The following is a 13,028-nucleotide window of genomic DNA, read 5'->3' as shown; positions in this document are numbered from 1 at the left end:
TCCTCAACAGCTGATCTTTTAATTCGCCTCCATGTAGTCACACAACAAAACCCTCACTGGATGCTTGTTGTCTTAATTCCTGTGTGTGTTTTAGCTTGCCAAGCACATTGTAGGATTTGAAGAAGTTGATGAAGAGTTTGTTCAGGAGTCAGGTGGTGAGGTGACATGCCAAGACACTTACACAGCACACATTAACAGCACTACTAAACCATTGTCTTATAACATTTTACATTATAATTTATATTTTAAAATTAATTAATTGATACATGATAACTCAATAGGACTACTTTTGGACTTAGACAACTGATCAATGAATAAACCAGGGCATATGGAGACTCATTATACATTAGTGATGTCACAAAGCTTTGAAACTACAACCACATAAATTATCACAACCTGTACTCAAATGTACTAAATTATTACTAAAATTATTATATATGGTGCAAAATAAGGGATATTTATACTCAAATTAATCGCTATCTTACAATTATAATTCCACCAATGCAAGTTATATTCTCCTAAGTCAAGTCGGTGACATTTTATAAGCACCACCCCCCTCCCCTCACTGTTTGTCTAAAGTACGGACTCATTCATGATACAATAATATTTGTTTTTCATTAATTAGTACAGGTACAGTACATTACTGTAATAATCTGTGCTTATTAATACATGTACCCTTCATATACAATACAGTATAGTACTATGTATATACCTCATAGGTAAAAAATAATGTCATTCAAGACATATTCAGGTCATAAGACCCACTAATCCCCCACCCAACACTGGGTGACCTGACGTTACATCAGGTCAGGTTAGTAACGTGACCCAATAATCTCCCACCCAACCTTCATCACAAGTGTTAAGACATGATTAGTTATGTATTACAGTCAATTGAGTGAAGTGTGTAACAGAAACGTGACCGATCGCCCAAGCATCTAATGAGCCGATCAGTGGTGAAGAGGATAAAAGTATCACAGCTCTATTCACGCCTGTATCATATATAGCTTTTGTTTTTTAAATATTATTTAACCAAACTTTTAGATAAAGTATTCAGGATTATTTGATAAGAAAATGGGGTGTTTAACGAAATTAGAACTGATTTTACTGACTCCGGTATCAACATTTCTTACTTTTTTTCTTTTTTAATAAAAGAATGGAATTTACATCACTATATCATATAGAAATATTTTATTTAAGGATATCTTATTGGAACCATTTGGTATAGAATTTATTAAGCATCATTATTGTATCAAATTCATCTCCCTATCACAATTAGCCATGTTTGAGCAAGGAAGGGGGGAGGGGAACTGTCCACGAAACCCTTCCCCCCAAAAGGGTTTCACTTCCATCAACACACCAACACCACCTACACATCACACATACACCCCTACATCACACACAAACACACCCTCCAACAACCACACACTCCCCAATACCACTCACACCCCCAGCAAGGGAATTAAGACTCATCTGCTTGTGTGTGACTGCATGGTAGTGAGTTAAATATCAGCTGTTGAGGAGCACTTGGCAACACTCATTTCCACTCCATCTCTCTATTTACTACACTTTTCTGCTTCCTCACTCCATATTTTAAAATGTTATGTAACGTAATGTTGAAGGGAGACATCTTTGCTCATTTATACTTATATCTGTACTTACCATAATATCTCTAAAAATATTTTAGGTTTCGTGTTTATTCAAGACGTCTTCAGGTCATGAGACCCACTAATCCTTCACCCAAGAAAGGGTAACCTGACATTCCATCAGATCAGTAATATGAGACTGCTAATCCCCCATTCTACCTCCACATGACATTGCATCAGGTCAGGTCAGTTACACAAGACCCACTAATCCCCCACAGCTCCATGGGAGTGGAAAATAACAGTATTTGCTGTAACACACAGCTTCATTCATGCCTATATCCTGTAGATTTATAATTTTTAAATATATTTATTAGACCAAACTTTTAGATAAACTATTCTGGATTATTATAGTAAAGAAATTAAGTTTCTAATTTAATTAGAACTGTATTTAAGGATTCCAGTAGTTTATTCTCGAGGAAAACATCTCCGGCACCCAGAAACGTTGTGGGGAGGTGGGCTAATGTGCGTCTGTGCAAGAGGTCTCGCTTAGACACTCAAAAACTTTTCCCAGTAACCGGAAAAGGTTACGGGGGATAAGGAATTTTTCCGGGTTTGAGAAAGTCGTCTTGTTACCCAGAAATCTCTCATCCTCGGAAGTGTTCTGCACCAATTGTTCTGGCTAACAGGGATATAACTTTACTGTATTTTATGGTATATAAGGCGCACGGCAATTTACGGCAATTTACCAAGGAGTATTTAGGAAAAGAAAATTTTGTGTGTGTATTTTCCTCCTGTAGCCATAGTTTTCTTAAAACAATATATACAATACCACTAAATGTGATGAATAGAATAAATAAAAATAATAACAATAAATAAGTTCCAACAAAAAATACTTTATTGCCAAACCAGTAAATAAAAGCCAAATGAAAGTTTAACAGTCGCCATTTGCATATGCGGTACATCTATACTTCCTGTTTATCATAGTAACGGTGACGCTACGTTCGCCTATTACCTAGCAATACTCCCCTCCCCACCAACCGCCCAGCCGTCCTCCCGCTCCCCCACTAAGCCAGCTAACTCGTGTGCAAAGAAATGTATATTTCTTTTCATGTGTTTGCTCTTAGGACAATTATTTCTTTTACTTTTTTTACAATATGAATGTAGGATGGTGTGTGCATGTACATGTATCCTTGATAATCACGGGTCCCGATAATTGCTGATCTGGTTTATCACGATACAGTATCCTCAATTGCGACCATGTGTACGCTTATCACTGATTGATCTGGGTTATCATGGGACAGCGGCGGGTCTGTGAGAACCAGCGGTAGCAGTGACTGCCAAGAGATGGCTCATGGCGCCAGCTTCCAGTGATAGCATTTGCCACCTCTTAACATACTTAATATAATGATAAGATTGATTGATTGATTGTGGTAATTACATCCCTGGCTATGCAACAGCTTAGGTCATATGTTGCTGAATTAAAATTAAGGTTTAAAACACTAAAATAAAATAATGCAAGGTAAAAACACAATAAATAGCATAAAACTTTCATAAAAAAACATCAATGGAAAAAATGAACAAAATCGAACAACTTCTGGTGGTAGACGCCAGCTCATACATTACCCAATGTACGTACAGTATAGTGAGAGCACCCTGTACAGGTACACCTCTGGTACTCTTTCTTGGTAACTGGTTTATTGGGGTAAGAAGTATTACCTGTATATGCAGCAATTTTTTTTTATCTGACTGGACCATTTACCTACTTCTACATAGAAGTACCTGGAGTAGGTTGACTCTACCAGGAGGGGTCCTGGTAAAGTAATCTTGTTTCTTTACGCCAGATATAACATGGGATTTCATTCTTTGATTCTTGATTTGTGATTTTTCTTGATTAAATTTCAGTCCAAATGAATACAGTAGAACATCGATTTAAAGCAATTCAATTTAAGATTATTGATTTAAAGCGACACCCACAATTAAGGACATTGTTTTAATTTAAAGCGAATCTTTCCTATTTTGCGCGAGTCAATCTGGCGCATCATTGGCTCTGTTATAAGATAGGATTTTATGATTAAACCTTTATTTAGGATTTAATATTTTCTATTCTATCACCATTCCATTGCTAAAATATGCAAACTCTTCTTTACAGTATGTACACAGCACCTGGCATGTTGTCATCGCGCTCTCTCTTGTCTTCCTGCTTCCGTCCCGCAGTCCATCTGTCCTGGCTCACAAAGCAAATGGCCAAGTGACTGGGCACTCTGCTTCTTTAGCCAGTGATGACGCAGAGTTAATTGATGTTGGGGAAACAATAGTAGATTATACAGCATCATCTCCTGTCTTCCATGTTACCTCAGATGTTGACTTCCTGTTAACTGATAATGAAGAGGATTATCACAGCTTAGATAGGGAAGATGAATAACTTTAAAGGTATTTTGTTTGGTTTATACCAAAAACATTTTTTTTCTAAAAGACATGAGTATGTCTGCAGTAAATAGTTTAATTCATTGGTGACAAAATGATTAAACAAGGGCTTCGTACTTTTGAATGGTCCCAAAGAGTGTGCTACAAGATTCTGTAAATATGTAAAGACTTGTTTATATTTGATTAAAAGTAGAAGGATGATGATGAATGTGTGTTTAGACATTTAGTTAAAAGTAAGATTATTTATAACTGTTCACGCCTTATTCATTTTGTCATCACATCAAGAAGTAGACATACATTACTTATATTTTATGTGTATGGATGAAATAGTAGTGATACTTAATATATCTTCTGGTTTATATAGAAATATGTATTTTGATGGTGGTATATGTAACAGTCATCTCTTATTTCACAGTATAGGATTGATTATTATCATTGATTAAACTGAATATGTATGTAAGTACAGTCCCCCAAAAAAGTATCGTTAGCCTTGGGGGTCAATGTGATTCAAGTCTTTCTGAACAATGTTACTCGACCTGTTTCTGAAAGGTTGGTAGTTCTACATCCGCGACCTTTGATCATGATTGAGTATACAGGCACTCCTCGACTTGCAACCTACTCGACTTACGACCACCCGGACATACGACCGCCGCAGTCGTATAAAATATTTTTCAAATTACATATTTTCGAGTCCCGACATTAGTGATCGCGCTGTGTCCTGACAAAATGTTTGTTTGTAATTCCATTTAAAATGGCTGGCAAGCGTAAAAGTGAGAGTTCTCGTGGTGCTGGGAAGAAAAAGAGACACCCATTTTAGATTTTCTATTTATTATTTTCTCATTTTTGACTTACGACCAATTCGAGTCGTCGGTCCCTAACCCCGTCGTAAGTCGAGGACTGACTGTATACATTTTTGAACGGTGTGTACACTCCAAGGCTTCAGATCATATATTACATGACTCGGAGTGGATGTCATAAATGGATACGAATGCCATGCCAGTCATCAACGGGATCTTACATCGAATGGAGCGAGAAATTATTGTGGAGACAATGCAAAATGAGAGAGGTGCTATTATTGCCCTTCACAATGAGGGTATACGTAACAATGAGATAGCACGGCGAACTAGGGTGAACGAACCCACGGTATCATGATGGGTTAGGCACCATGAAGCAACTGGTGCCATACTGAAACTTACGACCACAAATGTCTTACTATAGGTGGATGGAGTGTTAAGTTCTGTTGCCTGCAAGTCGTCTTGATTTGAAACCTTATTTTGGTGTTAAATTAGTGCAATTTATAAGTCAGTAACGTGGTAGATTTCATGTAGACTGATATATTGTGTATTGCTGAAACAGTTCAATCTAATATCAAGAACTATTTACTTACTCATTTTTCTTAAATCAGACATATACTGAACAACATGAATAGGCATATTGTGAAACTCGATATAAATGAAACTCCGTTAGTACAATGGCATAATGGTTGAAATGTCTGTTTTGAGGTCTGTCTCAGTCTCATTAATGATGTTCCAAAACATTTCCATTTAATGTATATTTCAGTGTTATTGTAATCATCAGTCAGTGGCTTGTTTACATATGCCTTGCTTCTACCCAGCACAATACATACATTAATATAGCTTAATGGAATTCTTGTTATTTTGAAGTATCTAGTATGCCATACAAGGACAACTTCCTCCTATACTTCAAACCTAGCTGTTGCTGATATGGCGAGCAGGCATACCAATTTATGATGATGCACTGGGGGTCATATCAAAGCTTTAAATCTCGCACTTCAAATTTTCACGACAGAATATCTAATGATACTTTATTTGGGGGACTCTACATACAGTGATATTCACTGAGACTCTTCAGTGATAGAAAACAAATGACATGCATCCATTTATCTTATATCTCATTGAATGAGGTTCCTTCATCTGGTCAAGAAGAAATAACTTAATATTGGAGCTGATATAACAGAAGCCAACTCTGCACATACCAGAGAGAGCAGCCTGCCATACCATCATGCCACTCAGGATTTGCACTAGGAGTCTCATCTTATGAAACCATAGCAGTACAAGGTAGGCTACATATAGTATATTTAGCTAGATACGGTATAATGATTCGTGCAAATCATAATAATACGGTACAAGTTTTTGCACTCTTAAACACTGTGAGGATTGCACTGGTTTCTTTTTGTTTATTTTTTAAGTATTTGAGTAAGGATAATTTATCTTTTCTACTGACCAGCAAGTTATTTGAGAGATCTTTTATATCTATTAATTTTTTTTTAACATTAGTACAGGTATATATTATTTTACAGACCTCTACCTCTCACTTGTTAGTAAGAATACTGTACTGTATATCTCCTCTCCTTTGAAGAAAAAATCCCTGACTGAAGTATCACATGGAACACTAGTGTGATGTGCACATTCTTCTTCAGACTTAAGGCTTAATTTACAGTTTTACTGGATAGGTTAAGTCCTGAATGCGTTGTGTCATTGCTGTATTCATTGACATTCTTTATAGAGGTATGGAGGTGCTAGAGTCATATGAATACTTTGAGAGTAAGATGATGATTTGATTGCATATCAGCATTGTCATTCTATTCAAATACTGATGATGTAGAAAGAAGCTAGACACTAAAAATAAGTGACTGTTGGTAAATGCTTGGGAAAGGATTAGTAATTGTAAATTTCTTTAGAGATGAGTAAAGATTATGATGAATGAATGACTGTACTTATGAGTTACTTTTATAAATGAGAGACTAACCTGTTTAGATGTTGAGATGGGAATGACTAACTATACATGAGTGAGGTAATGAGTACTAACCAATAATGCCTGTAAGAGGAAATGGAAAACTTTTTGTGGGAAGGACAAATTGCAAACTTTAATACTTGGAAAAGTTTTCCTCCACAAGAGTTTATTGATCATTAACAAAATAAAAAATTAGTACAAAAGAACATGTCAATATAACAAGTGGAAAAGGGTATGTACTTTGTACAGTATAGATGAATTTGTAAAGGTACGAGTAAATGCTAAAACTATAAGTATATTACCGTACGTACTTGTAATGGATGTAGTCAGGAACCAGAGTTACAGTACTGTACACTATTTAAACACCAAGTGGGAGAAAATTATTTTAAAATCTCTGAAAAAAGATATGTAAGGCTGAATAGATTCAGTATGTAGATCAAAATATTTTCAAAACTTTTGACAATACAGGTATCCCTTGCTATACAAATGTTCGAGATATGAAAATTCACTTTTACAGATTTCGTAAATTATCACCTCTTTTTACTGCTACGAAAGTTTCCCTTGCGTATGCGAATTTGGGTCACAGCAGAAAATTTAAATAAGGTACTCACTGGAGTCAGCTGGAGCATCCACATGCCCCTAACCCTCTCACTACCAGGCTGAGGTATGAGGTATGTTATGGTTACTTTTCAACTTCTAATTTCTGGTAGGTATACAAAACTTTCTTCATATTTTTTTACTCACATACTCACACAATACAACATACAGAATGTGCAAAAAAAAAGAAAGATAAGAAACAATTATCATAAGGTCAAAAACATAATGGGAATAAACAGTTTTTCATGCACCAGGAAGAGTTAACAGGATGAGCTGGGGAGTTATGTTATGGTTATTTTACGAATTGTAATTTTGTATACCGTATCTTACGGCTTATAAGACTCGCATTTTTGTCTGATAAATGGCTAAACATCAGCCTGCAGCCTATATGTGAAGTTGCTGTCCCCAGCAAGCTAATGAATCCTCCAGTTGCTGTCTCCAGTAGTTTAAATTCTATCTAACCCAACACCAGAATTAAAAATATGTTATTGCTTACTTAAAAACATTATTAGTAATAATTGTAAATATAAAATGTCGATATAAACTACTCTGTAGTGTACTGATGACAATAACCCGAGACGATAAACGGCAGACACCCAAGTCTTCAGAGGTAGCTCAGCAGTAGCCATTTCTGAACTCTTACAAGCAACAATCTGTTAATACCATACCTGCAACATTTATTTTTAAATCTACAAATACCTGATACAAATGAAAATTTACAGATAACTATATTTTCACATTTACATCTGTTAACATTGCTGGCGGCATTGTAGTCAGGTTAGACTCGTCTCTGTTACCAGGCTACTGGGACAAGCTGTTGTTTTTCAGCTCATATTTTCAGGTAGACATATGTAACTTTCTGCATTTATTTTTTCTGATATACAAAACAAAGGCCACCAAAGCATGACTTAATTTAAAAAATCTGCCCTCTTAAGACTTGGTAAAATATAATAGAAAATATTTTTAAAATCATACAATATTTGATAAAAAATAAAATTTATGAAAAAATTAAATTATTTTGCTATACAGGGTATTGTAAAATTTCTGCTTATTTTTTGAAAAAGTGTACAGAGCAGCACCTACGGTGACGATGTAACATCAGCCTTCCTGTACCATCCCTATCAGCCAAGATGGCTGTAACACTTTCTACAATAATGGTCATTTTAGTTAACAGGTAACTTAAATGCCTTTATATAAAATACTGTACAGTACTGTATTATGTATTTTATTTTGCATTAAGTTAAATGAAATATTGGAGGTTGGGAAGATTTAGGTTTCTTCTCTCTTTTTTTTCCAACTTTTTAACTCCATAAACTTACAGAAGATTTTCCATTAACACAAATTTTTCTTCCATATCTCAAAATTCATTTCAGGTTCCAGTACGTAGTGTGAATTTCCTTAACTCAAGGGATGCCTGTATTAAAAAGATTTATTCATAGTGAAGACATTTATGAAAGAAATCCACTAATACTGTATTTCCAAATTTATTACAAATCATAAAATATATCAAATGGTCATGTTTTCATTGAGAGCTTTTCTGTGTTAAGTTTGGTGTGGCTTAACTGTGACTATACCTCTCACATTTAGTGAATGTTGACATGCCTGTTAACTTATATTGGCGAGTAAAAATCAGTGCTTGGTGTACTAGTGAGAAATTTGAGATACGGGTACATATGTCTTGTTTATTCACTTTTTTGAAATGCTGGTTATATCATATTCTGTGTTGATTTTATATTTCAAGTACATGTATGATGAAATTTGTGATTGATGTAAACTATGTAGAATATGAGGCTCATTCATGTTATAAAGATGTCCATATTTATGGAGCATTTGGATTAGAGTTATAAAAGTGAAAATGTAAGAGTTACTATTTTATCGACATACTGTACTGACTACATGGAAAAATATTGAGTTATGATATCCATACTGTACTGAGAAAAGTGACATATATAAATATTGCTGCCTGTTAGATAACCCATTTAAGGAGATTTATATGTGTGTGTGTGTGGTTGAGCCTTATCCCAATATAGTTAGTTGTTTAGGTGAACCAGATAATATTTTCACACCACTGGTCTACCCTAGGCATTTCTACAAGTAATGAATGAAGCACAAATCCATTCTCAACACTTAAACTTGTGAAGTATCATGTCGGCTACTAGTTACCTACCTTGATGACCTGTTTATTTGCTGAAAGCAAGTTATTATGGTTAATGATGATCCTTTTTATCTTGAGCCTCTCATGCCTTACTACCTCATTTCAGAATCATTATTAATTTGTGTAAAATTTAAATTTAATTTCATGTTGTTGTTGAGTACTGTATAAAAACTACAATCTATTTTTTTACCGTCATTCAGATACAGTACAATACATTTAACCCTTAGGCTCCGGGTGACGTTCCAGAATGTCCGACTAGCGCGCCCCGGGTGACGTTCCATAACGTCCGTCTATTTTCCCACCATGGTTCTTTTTTCATTTTCTTTTTATTATTATTACTTTTTTATTAATATTTTTGGAAAAGTTTATTTTTTCTTGATTTAACCCTGCGGGGTGGGTGGGGGGGTACTGCCAGGAGCACCCTAACCCGGGGCTTAAGGGTTAAGGTTTCTTTTTGCACTGAAAATTTATAAAATAATATTCTTTCTGTTATTTTAATCTTGGCATTTATTGCTTATTTATATCACAGACATTCAATCTTATATTTAGCCTTGGTAGTGGAAGATCTTTTAAAAGAACTAATCACTTTATTCAATTTAATATTGGAAGGTCAGATTATTTAAGGTGTCAAAAGTGAGTATAATTTTATAATACTGTACAGTAATGGGAATTTTTTATTAATAAAGTATAGAATCTTTCCAAACCACTTTCGTTACCAAATAGTTCCACACCTCCGGTGTTCAGTGACCCTGGAGCAAAGAGTTTAATACAGTATTTGCTAACAAAGTCTTTCTGTTGGTGTGCAAGAGGAAGGAACAGTTTAGAAGTAACGGAAATAAAATGCGTAAAAACTTTGTGGGTAAATAAGATGCAGAAACTTAACAAAACAGAATTAAGTTAGATATAGTATATGGAAGAGAAAGAAGTTTTAGGCAGAAAGAGGTTCAGGGCATTTACGCGGTCAATTGAACCCGTGGAGGTCTGCGTAAAACGAGAAACGCGTAAACGAAATAACAGAACATATGGGATTAATTGAAATAGAGACTGGGCCGACTCCCAAACTCCACTTTTTCCGACACAATATGTACGTTGTAGTAAAAATAACCTCTTAATTTTATGATTGTATGCACACACAATTAATATTTAAGAGAAATATCAATAATATTAGGTTTTTTAACACTTACGTTAGTAGAAAAGATGGCTGGGCACACGGGGATGGGGGGGTTGGTTCCGAGGCAGAAGGCAGATTATTGGCCCTCACCTGTATCAATTGTATCACTATCCACCACAGAGGCTTGCAGGGCCTCTATGTCAAACCCCTCAAAGTCCATATCCTCACTATCACTGACTTGGGCCGGCTGTGGTGGGTAGCGGGTGAAGAACTCGGTAATGTTTTGATGACTGGGCGACCTAGTGCACACCCTGCCCGCGCCGCTTCCTGCGTAATTAAAACATTTCATTCTGGCAAGGCACCACGTAAATGACCAAACGCGTAAACAAAAACCGCGTAAATCCAGACTATACTGTACTTCGGTGATATGGACATATTGAATGAATGGGAGAGAATATATTTCAGATGTAGATGGTAACAGGGAAAACCAAGAAGCAAATAGAGGCTTGGTTGGAAGATGCCCTGAAGGTGGAAGGAGTTATACATCCAGGAAACAATGGGATGTGTGAAGGAACAGAGTGCTTGTTGTTGATTTTTAGGGAAGGACAAACACCTGATGGGCGATGCTAGGTTGTTTTAAGTAATTTGGTTTAACTAGAATTGGAACCTTATTGTAGAAGGGAAATGTATACAGGTACAGTATTTGTTTTGATTCTGATAACCCTCCATAATATGGGAAGAACTTCAAAGATTTTTTTTTTTAAGTTAAGTTCAGTATGTGTGAATTTGTTACACAGTATACAGTACATAGAGATTTTTTTTCCAAGAACATAACCCCCACATAAGACAATGGGACCAGAACTTTTTCTAATGATTGACCTTGAGTGAGCATTATTTAATATTTATTTTAGAGAGGTTCTGACAATACCAATATAATGAAAACAGTTTTAGCTGAGATAAGAAGTAGGAGAGGAAGAATAAAGAAAAACTGATGTAATATTTACCAGACATTCCATTGATAGATCCTTAATCATGACATTAAATATCAGTTTTTTCATGGGGAGAAGATCTGTTTCCTTTAAATGTATTGTAATCAACTTTCATTGTATGAAGCATTATTTGATGTTAGTAAATGTTGTATTCTTAAGTATATGCATGAATATTTATAGTATAAATATACACTTATCTGTAGAACATTTCCAATATCTTTGTACTAATATATAGACTGTATATGTATGATTTATTTGAAGGTTTTCCGTGTTATTGTACTTTCAAAGTGCCTTCTCATATCTAGTGCACTGAAATTTGAGTACTGTAATCAAATCTTACAGATTAGCAATACAGAGGGTCCCCGGGTTACAAACGGGTTCCGTTCCTGAGGTCGTTCGTAAGTCGGAACACATGCGATATGCATACTGCACTTACAAAACAATGTTTAAAATCTCACTATATCATAGCCTAATTTCTTATATACATCTAAAATCACTTAATTTAAGACAAAAGAAGAAATAGAATAACAAAATATAGTAAATGAAAGTAAAAATTAAGTCACCAGGTAAATAAAATTCTGTAAATTTAACGTTTAACCCCATTAGTATCAGCGGACATTCGTATGTCGCACGTTTGTAAGTCAGGGACCTCCTGTATACAGTACAGTACATATAACATATATCAAGTAGATTGTGTCATTTTATACTATGAAAATACTAAGTACTGTACTGTATTTTGAGAACTTCTCTGTTGAATGAAAAGATATATCTTTAATAGGTACAGGTAACAAGAAACAAAAATTATTTTAAAATTTTCATCATAAAAAGAGACCTTGGATTTATTCTTTATTACATTGGTGTAAAGTAAATTTTTACTGAAATGTAATTATTTAAAGACAGCTGATGATCTTCTGTATGGATATACTGTACTAAGTTTAGTTTTGCTCACATAGTACATGTATATACATTACTGTACATGCCAAAATACAACTCATTTATATATAACATGTACAGTATTACTAAAAGAAATTTCAGACATTTACGGTTCTATTTTTCTCGGAGTAAATGCATTATCACTAAATGAAGACATGGGGTGCATGATACAATTTGAGCCACCTAGCTAGAGAAGGCTTTAACATGAGAGAAAGAGGAGGAAAGAGGTGATACAATATCATATTTGGTATCATGACATTACAGTATTGACAAGCAGTAAACACATTATGTTTCTTCACAACCCATTTACCACTCGACACAGGGTGGCTGTAAAACATCGGATATAGGTCATTAGATCGTCATGGCCTTCAAAGGCTTTCTGATAGACAGCTAGTAGAAAATTGCAAGTCTGGACATTTATGTAGAAATATAAGTTTAATTTGTGATTTGTGGGTAAATCTGTATAAGCTAGTTATGATACC

General features: G+C 35.0%; 1 protein-coding gene across 6 annotated transcripts in view; it reads left to right on the top strand.

Moving 5' to 3' along the window:
* LOC121870960 (transmembrane protein 8B-like) overlaps positions 1-4,734 on the top strand; it is a 51,538-nt gene extending 46,804 nt beyond the window's left edge. For 3 of the 6 annotated variants that reach the window (XM_042372944.1, XM_042372945.1, XM_042372946.1), the window contains one exon: positions 3,733-4,734. In XM_042372944.1, the coding sequence (XP_042228878.1) occupies positions 3,733-4,005 (273 nt within the window). In that variant the 3' untranslated portion in view covers positions 4,006-4,734. Of the gene's footprint in view, positions 1-1,684; positions 1,829-3,732 lie in introns of those variants that run through there. The other 3 variants (XR_006089804.1, XR_006089805.1, XR_006089806.1) reach the window with 3 other exon arrangements.
* The last annotated feature ends 8,294 nt before the right edge of the window (positions 4,735-13,028 follow it).

Source organism: Homarus americanus, unplaced genomic scaffold, assembly GCF_018991925.1.
Source record: "Homarus americanus isolate GMGI-L3 unplaced genomic scaffold, GMGI_Hamer_2.0 scaffold52512, whole genome shotgun sequence".
NCBI classification, from domain to species: Eukaryota; Metazoa; Arthropoda; class Malacostraca; order Decapoda; family Nephropidae; genus Homarus; species Homarus americanus.
This window is presented reverse-complemented; position numbering and strand designations above follow the sequence as displayed.